Consider the following 15454-nt stretch of genomic DNA (forward strand, 5'->3'; position numbering starts at 1 on the left):
TCTAATAAAGGGTATTACCTCACCCAACTTGTCTCTTGAGACCAACATGCCTACAATACTGCATTCTTGTGAGCAACTTGTCTCTTAACCATGCTGCTGTTACAAAAAATTGTTGATAATGTAACTTTTTCTCTTCTAAAGGAAAAGCAACTCTACGAACAATCACAAAGATAAAAACTTACGCCAGAGAAACACAAATTAAAAACAATGCGTATAATGTAAGTATGACATTTTTACTCTTCCATACATTACTGAAAAGGATACACTGCCCACGGATTTTTATAAACGATCCCTGCCATAATAGCCTAGGAATGGTAATTAATGCATATTCACACAACATTAGTCAAATGCTATCATGATTCTTACCTGTGCAGCACTTACGGCCTTAGTGGCAAAGTAAATTCGCCCCCCCCCCCGACCCCCCCACCCTAAAAATATAATGTAATATAATATAATTTCTGTAGATATGGTATGAAACTGATGTTTTACAGGTTGAAACTAGAAAAGCCTTTATCTTAATAGCAAATCTGACACTAGCAGTTTTATTATGTGCACTATGGCATACTGTATTCAGGGTGGTATTAATCATTGATTAAAACCTTTCTTATCAATTTTCTCTTTCCACAGAGCTTTAAATCTGAGAGACTGATGGCAATATAACCTGCGAAATTAATGGTTGGAACTCTTGGTTCTAGAACTCCAGTTCTATTTGATTTTTCTTTTCAAGTGAGCAACAATGACTGTCTAAAAAAGCATGCCTTATTTAGCCTGTCCTGTAAGGATGACATACCCAGATACATTTTAACAATGCTTCAGTGTAGAAGGTGTAAACTACCTTGGGCTTGATGTGCTGTGAGTGTTGCTTCCTCCCCCCAAGATATTTCAGTGTTAGAAGTAAAAAGTCAAATCATGCATGCACCATCATTTACTTTCTTAATGTAGCTGTTAAATTGGCAAATCTCTAAAATGCACTGCTGCCATCTAGTGATAACTTTTTGTAAAGTACAGCAAAACCTAAAAATATATACAGTATATATTTATATTTTTTGGGAAGAGGAAAACCAAAATACAGTAAGTGTTTCATTTTTAAGCTGCTGATATTCATTCCTTATATTGTATGTCTGAGAGATGAGAGAATTATACTGTTCTGGTACTTAGAGGAGTAATATAAATTGAATTTATTTTAAGGGCTTAACCAATATAGAAAGATTTTGGGTGTCCTATAATCAAAGACTTTGAAAGCTGGAACAGTCTGTGTTGATTAATTGTAGTAAAAACTTCAGTTTATAAATATATATATATATATATGAGATTGCTTTTTAAGTGGGGTGTTTTTTTTTTTGGTTAAATCATGTAAATTCTCAAATCCTTTTGCACTGATGTGTTCAACATATTCTTGTACATTCAATTCAGGCAAACTTTTATAATTTACTTTTGTTTTAAATGATGTTGAAATGTTACAGCATGGTGATATTCTATGCAACTAGATATATTCTTAAGTTTGACACTGTAATTTCTCATGTTGATTTGAAGATTGATTGTAGAATTACAGACCTAACAGCGTTCACATGCCGTGCATAAATGTAGATGCATGAACTTGTGTTCTGTGTATTTGTTGATGTGCAATGATGTATAAAAAGTGGATTCACCTGTTTTTAAAAATAAAACACTGACAAAAAAATACTCTCAAATTTGTGTCCACTTAACTTATTACCTGAAATACAGTATTAACTTTTCTCAACCTTCTGTCAGTTTTTTCAACTCCTTCTCCACTTCTTCCACAAATGCTGGGAAGTTCTGATCCATGAGACATAGGCGAATAAAAGGCCCTAATTCATCAGCACTCCACACAGAATGCTGATATGCCAGGGGGAGCGCAAATGTTGACGATTTCAGCACAGACTGCAAAGACAAAGGTGATTTTATTTAAGGTACATTTCATTTTCAATGTAATTAAGTATGGTTTTAAAGTAGCATTCATGGGTTCACAGAAATGCTTGTTTTACTACACATGCACACTAAGGGTGTGTATAGACTACAGGGTTTTTCTGAAAAAAAGTGGCCTTTTTTTGAAAACTTCCCCTGCGTGTCTAGACTGCTGCCGTGTTCTTTCGAAAGTAAATCAAAAGAACGTGGCAGTTTTTTCGACCGTGGAAAACCTCATTATACAGTTAAGACAGCATGTTAAACACTGATTTTAAGTATTACAAACCAGTAAAGGATTATTTGCTTGCCTAATAACAATCTTGGCGGACAAAGAAAAGCAGTAATTGCTCCAAAAGGGAGGGAGGCTATCATCAGAAAAGTCTAACAATTGTAGTAGTGGCTATGGTGTGTAACTACAGTATGTTAGAAAAAAGTCTTATTAATTGCTACTGTCCCACTACCAAAAAGCTTTGACCTGGAGCAGGTAATATAAGCCTTAGACAAGAGTGATTAGACAGGGATGATACATTTATTTTTAAAAAGTGTAGTCTGTGTTTAGACAACTCACTTTGACTACTTCGGGAGCCCATCTATAGAGCCCTGCAAATCTGCGGATATCTAACTCATTTTTGTGGATACAGCTGTGAATGCATACACAATTTTCTATCTGCACACGGCTACCCATCTAATTACTAAGTCTCATGTAGGGAAATGGGGGCAGGAAGAGAAGGTGGTCAAGAGTGTGTCTGCTGCAGTGGAATTCAGTCATGCAACAGAGCTGACTCTAAGCTTGCCTCCACACCATGCTATACAGGCATATGTAGCTATAGCACATCTGCTCTGTGAGCCTCTAATCTACCACATCAAGGCATCTTCCACAGCAACTCCTATACTGCTTAATTATTTGAGATTGCCATTGAGGAAGAATCAGTGACCTGCTCCCAGTTGTCATCTTACGCAGTGCATAGTAGCCACATCCCTCCCCTCTGATGCTACAGCTGACAAATTAGCATTAGGCTTTTAGCATGGACAGAAGTATTTTGTAATTTGCACATAGACAAGTACACAAGGGGAGAAACAGCCTATGTTCCAGATGTAGGCTGTGATACATTTGAAGCCCATATGGCATTCACCTAATGCAAAATCTCCACTGTCTAAAAATAAGTGTAAAAATGGTTGCAAAAAGTGAGTGTCTGTTTTTATTTGGAAGCTAACCTACACAGTGATGTCTGGGAATCAAAAGCTTTGCGAGAGGTGAACTCTTTGGCCCCTATTTTTGTCACTGAACTATCAATTCTGAAGCCAATGACTTCAAGGGAAAGTTTGACTATTCCACGTGGACCATGGAAATAGACTGGAAGGGTAGGAGTGAAGCTCACTGGGAAGTAGCAGTTGGTGCCATGAAGAAATTTAGAGGGAAAACAAACCATGGACAAGAATAATAATAGTTCCATATTGTCTGTCTGATACTAACAAGATACTGAAGAATACAAAATTGAGCTACTACATAATGCCATTCTATCTTATTTTTTTTAAACTTTCCATTGATAGCAGTGGCAGTTCTGGAGTTAGGTTAACAAGTGTTCAAGTAAAAATTGGAATTTGTTTCAAGGATATTAGATTGGTTAAAAGCATCTGGTATTTGTCCCTTTCTGTCAATGAGGGCCTGAAAGTTAATTATAGTGAAAACTCAGGTTTCTGGAATTCTACAGGCAATTCCATAGCTACACAATAGCAGACAGAGCAGGTCCTACCCTTTTCTTAGTGTGTACTTTGTGTACTTCCATCTTGATGCCTGCAAGTTACTGTTTCACGGAATCACCAATCTAATAAAAACTGAAAACCTCATAGCTTACCACAAAGTGTCTTTCCCTGCCTGAGAAATGCCTAGTCTTGTCATAGGAGGGTGTTTGACGTTACCTGTGCTAACTCTGTCACCGATCTCCGTCTCTCTGGAAAGCTTGTGCATAACTGAGCTGGAGGTTTATCTATAATCTGATGTGGCTGGAAAATATTAAAATAGAATATAAATTCAGAAGGATCAGTTCAATCACTGCAATAAGGACAAATGCAAAATACTCCACTTAGGAATAAACAATCAGTTGCTCATGCAAGAAAGTAACTGAAATTTCTTACAGGTATTTTCGTATTACACCCCCATTCTGGGGAGGGTACTCAGGACTGGTGGGTGGGATGTCTGGGTGAGTTCAGGGAAAGGAGTTTAGTATGGGAGACTCAGAGCAGGGGTCTGGTGGTGTGCGTTAGGAGTGTGGTCATTGTGCTGCCCAGCCACTGGATCCCCAGGGCTGGCCAGGGTGGCAACTACACCTTCCAGCCACCCAAGAACCAGAGATGTGGTGTGCTGTGACCATAATGCCCAGGGCCTATGGGTCTGGCTTAGGCCCACCAGAGCTGTGACCACATCGCTTCCACCTCTGGCCGTCCAGCCCTTGGGCTGGAGGACACAGTGGAGCAAGGGGATTGATCTCCTGTGAGCGACGAGGATAAAAGGGGTGGGGTGAGCTGCCCATGCCCAGCATGAGCACAGGCACTTACTAGTGTGGAGGCCGGTAGCCCTCCGAACCCTGCTCCATCTCTACCCAGGCTATTTTCTTACTAGTATAGTGCATAAGCAGGGCTTGACAAGTGGCGAGCCCTGCTCACCAGCCGTGCAGTTTGGCGCGCTGCGCATGCGCTGATCGCACTGTGGTGCTGGGCTAAAATCTACTTGCCACGGGCAAGTAGATTGCCCTAATTGTCAAGCCCTCTGCATAAGGGTCCACCAGCTAACTTTCACTTTTGGTTGCACACTTACAAAATGGAAGGAGTATTGCAGAAAAAGATCTGTGGGTTATAGTAGATCCACAAGCAAAATATGAGTCAACATTGTAACACTGTTGCAAAATAAGCAAACAACATTTGGGGATGTATTGGCAGGAGTACTGTAAGCAAAACACAAGAGGTAATTCTTCTCTATTCAGTGCTATTTAGGCCACAACTGGAGTTCTGGATGCCACGTTTCAGGAAAGATGTGAACAAATTGAAGAAAATCCAGAGAGGAGAAACAAAAATGATTAAATGTCTTGAAAATAATGACCAGTTAGGGAAGACTGACAAAAATAGATTTGTTTAGTCTGGAAGAAGACTGAGAAGGGACATAATGGTTAAGTACATAAACGGTTTTTACAGGGAGGAAGAAGAAATATTGTTCTTTAACCTCTGCAGATAACACAAGATGCAGCCAGGATGCCAGCAGAGCAATGGGAATGGTACAGCACACTCCACACCTTTTAGCTCTGTGGGTAAATTTGGGTATGTCTACACTACAAAGTTAATTCGAACTAACAGATGTTAGTTCGAATTAACTTTGATAGGCGATACACTAGCGCTCCACTAGTTCGAACTTAATTCGAACTAGCGGAGCGCTTAGTTCGAACTAGGTAAACCTCATTCTACGAGGACTAAGCCTATTTTGAACTTACTAGTTCAAAATAAGGGGTGTGTAGCCCCTTAATTCGAACTAGTGGGAGGCTAGCCCTCCCCAGCTTTCCCTGGTGGCCACTCTGGCTAACACCAGGGAAACTCGTCTGCCCCCCTCCTGGCCCTGGACTCCTTAAAGGGGCACGGGCTGGCTACAGTGCCCGTGCCAGGTGCAAGCCTGCCAGCACCCAGCTAGCAGACCCTGCACCTGGCATGGCTTGAGCCAGCCACCTGATGCCCCCCAGGTCTCGGCCGCTTCCCGGGACCAGGCTGGCGGCTCCTGGGAGCTTGCCCGGGACCGCAAGAAACGGGCACCTGCCTGGTCTAGTGCGGACATCATGGACCTCATCCACGACCTCCGCACTAGTCACAGGAAAGTGGCTGTCTAAGGCAGGAGAGCTGCCAGCCTGGCCACCCAGGAGCAGGTGTACATGAAAATCAAGGTGGTCCACTGAGACCTCTGACCCTGAGCTTACAATGCTTGTACTGGGTCAGACCAAAGGTCCATCTAGACCAGTAGCCTGTCTGCCGACAGCGGCCGACCCTAGGGACCCTGGAGGGTATGGACCAAAGACAGTGACCAAGCCATTTGTCTCGTGCCATCCCCCTCCAGCCTTCCACAAACTTTGGCCAGAGACACCACTCCTACCCCCTGGCTAATAGCACTCTATGGACCCAACCTCCATGAATTGATCTCACTTCTCTTTAAACTCTGTTCTAGTTCTAGCCTTCACAGCCTCCTGCAGCAAGGAGTTCCACAGGTTGACTCTTTGCTTTGTGAAGAACAACTTTCTGTTACTAGTTTGAAGCCTGCTACCCATTCCTTTCCTTTGGTGTCCTCTAGTCCTTCTATTATGGGAACTAATGAAGAACTTTTCTTGATGCACCCTCTCCACCCCACTCATGCTTTTATAGAACTCTATCATATCCCCCCTCAGTCTCCTCTTTTCTAAACTGAAAAGTCCCAGTCTCTTTAGCCTCTCTTCATATGGGACTTCTTCCAAACCTCTGATCATTTTAGTTGCCCTCCCCTCTCCCACCTCCTTTTCCCAGTCTCCCCGAGTTTTGTTCAATAAAGAGAGATTCTATTTTTGACCACGTTTTCTTTATTTTGTACATCAGGAAGGGGGGCTAGGGAAGGGTAAGTGGAAGGAGGTGAGGGAGGAATGGGGTACGGGCCCCCGATAGGGAGGACTGGGCTGGCTCTGCGGGCTTCTGGGGGTGGAAGCTCTCCTGCAGCCCCCCAAGTGCCCCCTCTCCCCAGATGGCAGCCTGCGGCAAGTGCAGCCGGTCTGATGGCCGAGTGCTTTGATGTGCCCAGTGTGGGCACTCAGGGTACTCCAAGCTAGGACTGCTTTGCAAGCGGGGCACCCCTGAGAACTGTCTGTCCGGGGTGGGGGTCGGGTCCCTTTAAGCACAGCCCTCGGCTAGCCTGAGGCAGCAGCTCCACGCTCTAAGTCCTCATCTGATGCCCTGCCGGCACTACTTCCGGCCATCCTTAACCCCGGTTCAGGGTCCACTTAATGTGGACATGCTAGTTCGAATTAGCAAAACGCTAATTCGAACTAGTTTTTTAGTCTGGATCCGTTAATTCGAACTAATTCGAACTAAGTTAGTTTGAATTAGCGCTGTAGTGTAGACATACCCTTAGTAACTGTCACTGATATAATTTTAATCTGTTATGCAGTTACTGTTTTTACGTTATTTATATCCCCAATACTTAGTGCTGCCAAGAGTGCATAGGATTGGCCTAGATGAACTCTTAAGGTCCCTTCCACTTCTACAATCCTCTAGGAAAGGTACAGTAGCAGTGACTGGGGACTCTTATGAGAAGGATGGAGGCATCCAACTGTTGCCCTGACATGGCATCCAAAGGGGGTATGCTACCTGCCAGAGGCCCGTATTCAAAACATTTTGGAGGGATTGTCAAGGATCATCTGGCCTTCTAACTACTACCCTATGCTACTCATCCATGTGGGCACTAATGAAGAGACTCTGGGAGTATGGGTGAACAAATTAGGGGCACAGATCTCTTTGATCCTTCTAGTCAAGGGTAGGGGCCCAGGCAGACAGATGCCTCTTCAGGAGGGCTTCAGCTTCCTTGACCACAGGATACTGTTCTGGGAAGGACTGCTAAGCAGAGGTGGGATCCACCTATCAAGAAATGGGAAAAGCATATTTGGCTAATCTAGTGAGGAGAGCTTTAAACTATGTTGGATGGGGACAGGTGACAAAAATCCATAGGTCAGTGGTCGCCATGGTGCCCGCCGGGGCATTTGTGTGCGCCCACCGACAACCTGGGCCGGCCCCGGCACACTGGAGGCGCCGGCCCCAGGCGCGCGACACACCGGTGCCTGGTGCGCAGCACTCGGGTGGCCCCAGCCCCGGGGCACATACAGGCACGCGGCGCCGGCCCCAGGCGTGCGGCTTGGGCGGCGGCGCCGGCTCTGGGCCCACGGCACAAGGCGCTCGGGCGGCCCCGGCGCACATGCCGGCGCTGGGTGCAAGGGCATCCCTGCCCCTGGTGTGCCCCAGGATGTGCGGCTCCGCCCCCAGGCGCCCGGGAGCCTCTAAAGTTTGGGGACCACTGCCATAGGTAATTAAAAAACTGGGAGACCTGGTGTGATGGACCAGGCCAGGTTTGGTTACAGCTGAGAGCATCCACTCAGGGTGAATTGCTCAAACTCAGGGCTCTTTATAGCCCCAGACCGGGGACCTTCCCAAATAGGCCACAAACCAGTCACACCGAGCGCTGCCAATCTGACACCAGCCAAAAGCTTCATGAGCAAAACCCCTCTGACATCCCAGCTCTCTCTGTGCCCCAATCAGCCCCGGGCCTAACAAAGGTGAGGGGTTATAGAACCCAATCTCACCTACCCTGAACAGCTTCTTCTGGTCTGAAGAAACCAGCCACAGGTCCCAGTCAATTTACACTCTGGATCTTACCCACAAGATCACGCTGAGTCAATCCTTTAGAATCTAAAATCTAAAGGTTTATTAATAAAAGAAAGAAAAGCATGAGAGTAAGGTTGTTAAGGAGAATACATTACATGCATCGAATCTCCCAGTTCTCGATGCAGGCTCTTAGCAGTTTATAACATTTCTGCTATATGTTATGTGTCAGGACAGGTCCACGGTTCTTCCCAGCTCGTTGTTCCCTACAAGGCTGCATCTGGGATGAGGAGCTGCACTCAAGACAAGATGGAGAGTGCCACATGGCATTTATATAACTCTCCTGGCATCTTCCAAGCTGTAGTAGGTCCCATGGTCAGTGGCCTATCCTTGTGTCCCAAGCCAGCAATCATTCTGGCTGGTCTGTAGGCATCCAGATTCATTCCCCAGGTGTGTCTTTAGCACCTAGAGATCTATTGTCCCTGGAGCCTCGCTCATCAGCATAGCCATATAATAAACATTCCTGGCACATTGCTCTGCCTCAGACAGAATTTTCCAGCATCAACACAGAGTCCATATTTATAACTCCACATACAGATATACAAGTACATGAATAGCATATACAGAATCAGTAGAATACAAGCTTTCATGTGACACCTCACATAGCCCCCCTTTGTATAGACTTTTGAGGCACCCCCCCATGGCTGAAGCAATGACCTTTAAAATCCAATAACGTGAAACCTTGGAGAAGGGTCCATCCTGGAGGGATATCAGAGTATTATAGCAGGGATAAGGGAGAGAAAAGAGGGAATGCTGGGAGGAAATCAAATCAGTATCACATGTCTATACTAATGTGAAATGTATGGGAAATAAGAACTTGAAATGGAGTTAGGACACTGTTGGTATCACAGAGACTTGGGATAACACACAACGGGAATATTGGTATACAAGAGTACAGCTTGCACAGGAAGAGAAAAAAGGGAGGAGGTGTTGCCTTAAATATTAAAAATGTATACAACTTGGGCTAAGGTTAAGATGAAAATAGGAGACAGAGTTGTTTAAAGTCTCTGAGGAAGAGGGAAAAAAAAGTTAAAAAAACAACCAAGGATGATTTCATGATAAGGATTGACCTTAACAAGAAGTGTATAAAGCTTTTTTAAAAAAAACCAGTAACAAAATCATCCAAAGCAGAGGAGTTTGTGGGGATTGGGGACTTCCAATTACCTTAGAATATCTGTTGGGAAAGTAACCCAGCAAGGAACAGATTATCCAGTAAGTTCTTAGAATGTATTGGAGACAATATTTTATTTCAGAATGTGAAGACAGCTACTAGGGGAGATGCTGTTCTTAATTTGATTTTGACAAATAAGGAAGAGTTGGGCAAAAATTTGAAAATGGAAGGCTGGTTAGGTAAAAGTGATCATAATTCTAAGAGAGAAAAGAAGGAGGAAAAAGAGTTACCTGTACCATAACTGGGGTTCTTTAAGATGTGTTGCTTACATCTATTCAATGTAAGAAAAGGTTACTCACCTTGTGCAGTAACTTCTGTTCTTCGAGATGTGTGTCCCCGTGGGTGCTCCACTACAGGTGTCGGGCTCGTCCCGGCGCCGCAAACCGGAAATTTCTTAGTAGCAGTAGCCCCCTCCGGAGGACCGCGCATGCGCAGAGTGTCCCGCGGCGTTCGCACCTTTTCTGCGTTGCGCGGTCCGACCCGCCAGTTCCTCCTAGCCGGAACATCTGCAAGATACAAGAGAGAGCTCCGAAGCAGGGAGGAGGGCGAGTCGTGGAGCACCCACGGGGACACACATCTCGAAGAACAGAAGTTACTGCACAAGGTGAGTAACCTTTTCTTCTTCTTCGAGTGATGTCCCCGTGGGTGCTCCACTACAGGTGAGTATGAAGCAGTTACCCCCGCACTGATTGTGCTTCGGATTTACTTGTGCACGGACGAAAGGACTGCTTGAGCGACTGCTGTTCTGCCTCCTTGAGACGGTCAAGGGCATAGTGTCTAGCAAAAGTGGATGAGGACGACCATGTCGCTGCCCTGCATATGTCCCTTAGTGATACATTTTTCATAAAAGCCGTGGAGGCAGCCATACTCCTGGTTGAATGTGCAGTTGGTGGACAGGGTAGAGACTTCCCCCTGAGGGTGTAGCAACGGGTGATGCAGTTAACAATATGTGTCGAAATACGTTGTGACGACAGCTGATGACCTTTAGAGCGATTAGCGAGTGATAATAGCAAACGCGGAGACTTCCGGAAAGGACGTGTTCTGTCTAGATAGAATGCCAACGCCCTTCTAACGTCCAGCGTGTGCCAGCGGGCTTCCTCAAGTGTAGCGTGTGGTTTGGGGTAGAAAGTAGGGAAGACTATAGGCTCATTGATATGAAAGGACGAGTTGACTTTTGGCAAGAAGGCTGGATGACATCTCAGTGAGACTCCCTGCTGAGTGAATATTGTGTATGGAGGATCCGCGGAGAGTGCTGCAAGCTCTGAGACTCGTCGAGCTGAGGCTATTGCCAGGAGAAAGGTAACTTTAATCGTGAGAATTTGTAACTCACAAGTCGCAAGTGGTTCAAATGGTGGACGGGTAAGAGTGTGCAGTACAAGGCCAAGGTCCCATGGCTGCGAGATAGGTTTATGTGGTGGACAGAGATTGGAAATACCCTTGAGGAATTTCTTCGTAAGCGGATGGGAGAAGACGGAAAAACCCTCTATGGGAGTGTGAAAAGCCGAAATAGCTGCCAAGTGTACTTTTAGAGAAGCAGCGGCCAACCCTTGGGAATGTAAATGCAGTACATAGTCTAGAATACGCTGAATCTGCACATTTAGGGGGTTAATGGCTTGCGGCTGGCACCAGGCGAAGAAGCAACGCCACTTATAGGTGTAAGACCGTTGGGTGCTGTGGCGTCTGCTTTGCACGAGTACATCCTTGACCGCTTGGGAGCAGGTTAATTCTAGGCCCTGGAGCCAGTTAGGAGCCAAGCTGTCAGGTGCAAACGGTCGACGTCCGGGTGGAGAAGGTTGCCGTTTTGTTGCGAGATCAAGTTGCTGATCCGTGGAAGACGTTGAGGTCTGGATACTGACATCTGCATGAGTTGTGTGAGCCAAGTCTGGCGCGGCCAGAAAGGAGCCACCAGGATTACTGTCGCCGAGTCGGATAGTATTTTCTGTATTACTCGGGGTATCAGCGGAATTGGGGGAAAAGCGTATAGGAGATGGTATGTTCCCCACGTGAGTAGGAAGGCATCCCCCATCGATTGGGTGCCTATCCCTGCTCTTGAGCAGTAAGAGCAGCACTTCCTGTTGTCACGAGTGGCAAAGAGGTCGATCTCTGGGTAGCCCCATCTCTGGAACAGATCGCGGGCTACGGAGTGAAGGAGTTCCCATTCGTGTTGGGAGTGGAAGGATCTGCTAAGTGCGTCCGCAATTGTATTGGTTTTGCCGGGGAGATAGGAGGCTGTGAGCATGACCTTGTGACGAAACGCCCAGTTCCAAAGGCGCACTGCTTCCGCACACAAAGTCCTGGACCGGGCCCCACCTTGCCGGTTGATATAGTATACCGTGCATATGTTGTCCGTAAGGACCTGTACGGTGGTTCCCTGTATCTGGCGGACGAAGTGGCGACACGCGTTGAAGACTGCCCTGAGCTCCAGGAAGTTTATATGGAGCAGGGATTCCTGGTGGGACCATAGTCCCTGAGTCCGATAGTGCAACATATGTGCCCCCCAGCCTATTAGGGACGCATCCGTGGTCAGTTGAATCAATGGGGGTTGGACCCGGAAGGGAACGCCTGCTAGAGTATTGGCAGGTTGAATCCACCAAGCGAGCGATTTCTTGACCCGGGCAGGGACGGTTGTGAAACTGTTGATATTGGTAATGCCCGGTTTGTAGGCTATGAGGAGCCAATGCTGCAGACATCGCATGCGGAGGCGAGCGTAGGTTATGACGTACGTGGTAGAGGCCATGTGGCCCAATAGTTTCAGGCAGGTAAGGTATGGGACTGCCGGGGCTGTAAGCAAGACGTTCGATAAGTCTCGAATGGTGTCGGCTCTGTCTGTAGGCAGATACGCCATAGCAGTGGCAGAGTCTAGCCTGGCCCCAATAAACACGATGGACTGGGCAGGAATTAGAGTAGATTTTGGCAGATTGATAATTAGACCAAGAGTCTCGAAGATGCCTTTTGTAGTAGCAACTGCGGTCTCGGCTTCTTCTCTGGAAGGGGCCGTGAGGAGGTAGTCGTCGAGATAAGGAAAGATGGTGATGCCAGCTCGACGGAGGTACGCCGCTACGACTGCCATGGTCTTTGAGAATACTCTTGGAGCTGCGGATAGGCCGAAGGGAAGGACCGCATATTGGTAATGGTTGTCTCCGACGGTAAACCGTAGAAATCTCCTGTGAGCTGGATGGATAGGAATGTGGAAGTATGCGTCCTGTAAATCGAGAGACGCGAACCAATCCCCTCTGTGTAGTGCTGGGATGATGGAGCCCAGAGTAACCATCTTGAATCTGTATCTTCGCAGGTGGTGGTTGAGACCGCGAAGGTCTAGTATCGGCCTCCATCCCCCCGACTTCTTCTCTGTGAGGAAGTATCGGGAATAGAAACCCCTGCGTTGGAATTCGGGAGGAACTATTTCCACCGCACCTATGGTAAGTAGATGTACGACCTCCTGTCGTAACAGAGTTTCGTGAGAGGGGTCCCTGAAAAGGGGTGGGGAGGGAGGGTTGTTGGGAGGTAAAGTGGAGAACGGAATGGTGAGTCCTGAGGTTACAATCTCCCTGACCCAGCGGTCCGTGGTGATGGCAAACCAACGAGGGGAGTAAGGGTACAGACGGCGGTTGAAGAGTTTGGTTACTCGTGTAGTGGGTTCCAGTTGGGGGATGGTCCGCAGACTCTCGATCAGTCCGTCAAACTTGTTGCCTAGATTGTTGTTGGTTGTTGGTCTTGTTAGATTGCTGGCGGCGACGTTGGGGGCGCTGCCTCTGTCTATGTTGCTCGTACGGTCTAAATCGCTGATTGGAATAATAAGAAGCCGAGGAGGGAGGAGGCCTCTGCCTGTTATACGGCCAAGCTCTCCTGCGCCTGAAGGGTGGGGTGTACATTCCTAGCGTTCTTAACGTATTCCTAGAGTCTTTTCCTGAATGAAACACTTGGTCCGTGTTTTGGGCAAACAGGGATGCTCGGTCGAATGGGAGGTCCTCCACCTTAGGGTGTAGATCTTTTGGCACCAAAGCCAGGTGGAGCCAAGAGTCTCGTCGCATGACGATCGACGTTGCCGTCGTGCGGGAAGCTGAGTCCGCGATATCCAGAGATATCTGGAGCGCATTACGGGCCACTGTGTAACCCTCTTGCACTATGGCTTTCAGTACCTCCCTTTTTGAATGTGGGAGATGCTGTATCAGCAGCACTAACTTCGAATAATTGTCGAAGTCGTGGTTGGCAACATGGGCGGAGTAGTTTGCCATTCTCAATGTGGCTGTTGCCGATGAATACACTTTTCTGCCGAGCAAGTCCAGGCGTTTGGCCTCTTTGTCCGCGATGGAATTTCTCGCCTGTACGGACCTCGCCTTTTGTTGGGCTGCATCAACCACAATAGAGTTTGGCACAGGGTGGGTAAAGAGAAACTCTGTGTCCTTGGCGTCGATAAAATATTTCCTGTCTGTGCGTTTGTCATTAGCTACCTCCAATATAGCGGCATCGAAAGGAAGACCCAGCTTCGATTTGTTGGACTGCTGCAAATTTCTAAGCAGGGCATGGTGTTTTGGAGGTGCCCCGGAGGTGCGTAAGTTTTGTGAATCCGCTACTCGCGTAAAAAGCTCATGAAACTGCTTGTAGTCGTCCGCCAGAGGAGGTTCGTCATTAAACACCGCGTCGTCCGGGGAAGAGGAAGCGGCATCTGTCGGGGAGGCCACGGACTGATGTTCTGCCACCGGTGACTGGGTGGTATCGTCCTGCGGGGCAGAGGTCGTGGACGCATCTCCCGTAGGCGCTGGTGGGCGTTGAGCCGGTGGAATGGAGCCCTGGGTAGTTGGTGGTGGCGAGTATATTTGTTGTCGGTCCGGGGACAAGGGCGAGCGCCTTGTGATTGATCGTGAACGCTCAGAATGCGGTGAACGATGGCGAGACCCACGATGTGAATATTGTGGAGAATAGGAAAGCGTGCTCCTCTGGCGATAGTAGCGGGAGCGAGTAGGCGATCGTGGGGAACGAGAGCGGTATGAATAACGATACGGCAATCTCGAGTAGTATGAGCGGTGATAGTGAGGCGGTGTAATGGACCTCCTCGGGGATCTGTAGTAACGGCGTGTAGGAGAGTACTCGTGATAGTGGCTCCGCCGTCTTTGAGGTGGTGAAATCGTGGTCCCGGGGAGAAGGCTGCCCTATCTGAGCCTGGAGAAGGCGTGCGGGGATGATGCGTCTTCCTTTGCGCCTTAGTCGGTACCGCCCTGGAAGCATGGGGGACCGGGCTATCTGGAATAGAGACAAGCGAGGCCACATCGGAAACTTCTCCTGGAAGGCGTGGTGATCGAGGCGCAGGAGATGGGGAAGGTGGAGGCACCTCTTCTCCAGAAACGTGAGGCTGTAGGGTCGTCGGAGCCGGTGCCGAAACAAGAGACGGGGACGGCTCCTCCACGTCCAGCGGTTGGTCGGTGCGGTGCCGACGTGCCCTGAGTGAGAGGAATAGCTGCGTCACTAGGTTTTGGATGTGACCTGGGTGCCGAGTGTTTTCTCGGTGCCGTATCCGGTGCCTTTGGCTGTTGCGGCTTAGGCTTCGGTGCCTGTTTAGGCTTCGGTGCCGGGCTGGCCACCGGTGCCGTCTTAGCTTGGGCGCGGTCATGCGCCAACGGTGCCGTTGTCGACGGCGGCTGGAGAGCCTTATTGAAGAGCAGCATTTTAAGGCGCATTTCTCTATCGTGCCTTGTGCGCGCCATTAGCTTGGCGCAATGGCCACACTTCTGAGGAATGTGGCCCTCCCCTAGGCAGCGAATGCAGCGGGAGTGGCCATCAGACACGGGCATAGCCTCTCCGCATGAGGCACATTTCTTAAACCCGGGAGAACCGGGCATGACTGGTTGTTGGAGTGTACCCCCAGAATTATAACGGGGAAATGAAATAACAGTTTTTTTTTTTTTAACAATTAACTACTCTAACTAA

At 47.7% G+C, this 15454-nt stretch overlaps 2 protein-coding genes across 2 annotated transcripts in view; one reads left to right on the forward strand and one right to left on the reverse strand.

The window, feature by feature from the left end:
* Nucleotides 1-1683, forward strand: part of NPTN (neuroplastin) — a 70511-nt gene extending 68828 nt beyond the window's left edge. Inside the window, exons 7-8 of the mRNA XM_075897570.2 lie at nt 142-218; nt 628-1683. Of these exons, the coding sequence (XP_075753685.2) occupies nt 142-202 (61 nt within the window). The 3' untranslated portion in view covers nt 203-218; nt 628-1683. The remainder of the gene's footprint in view (nt 1-141; nt 219-627) is intronic.
* Nucleotides 1684-1737: 54 nt separating this feature from the next.
* The window catches only part of REC114 (REC114 meiotic recombination protein), a 100552-nt gene continuing 86835 nt past the window's right edge, over nt 1738-15454 (reverse strand). Inside the window, exons 5-6 of the mRNA XM_075897569.2 lie at nt 3847-3930; nt 1738-1902 (exon numbers count right to left, since the gene is read on the reverse strand). Of these exons, the coding sequence (XP_075753684.1) occupies nt 1738-1902; nt 3847-3930 (249 nt within the window). The remainder of the gene's footprint in view (nt 1903-3846; nt 3931-15454) is intronic.

This window comes from Pelodiscus sinensis, chromosome 14 (genome assembly GCF_052426305.1).
Source record: "Pelodiscus sinensis isolate ZL-2025 chromosome 14, ASM5242630v1, whole genome shotgun sequence".
In the NCBI taxonomy this organism is placed as follows: domain Eukaryota; kingdom Metazoa; phylum Chordata; order Testudines; family Trionychidae; genus Pelodiscus; species Pelodiscus sinensis.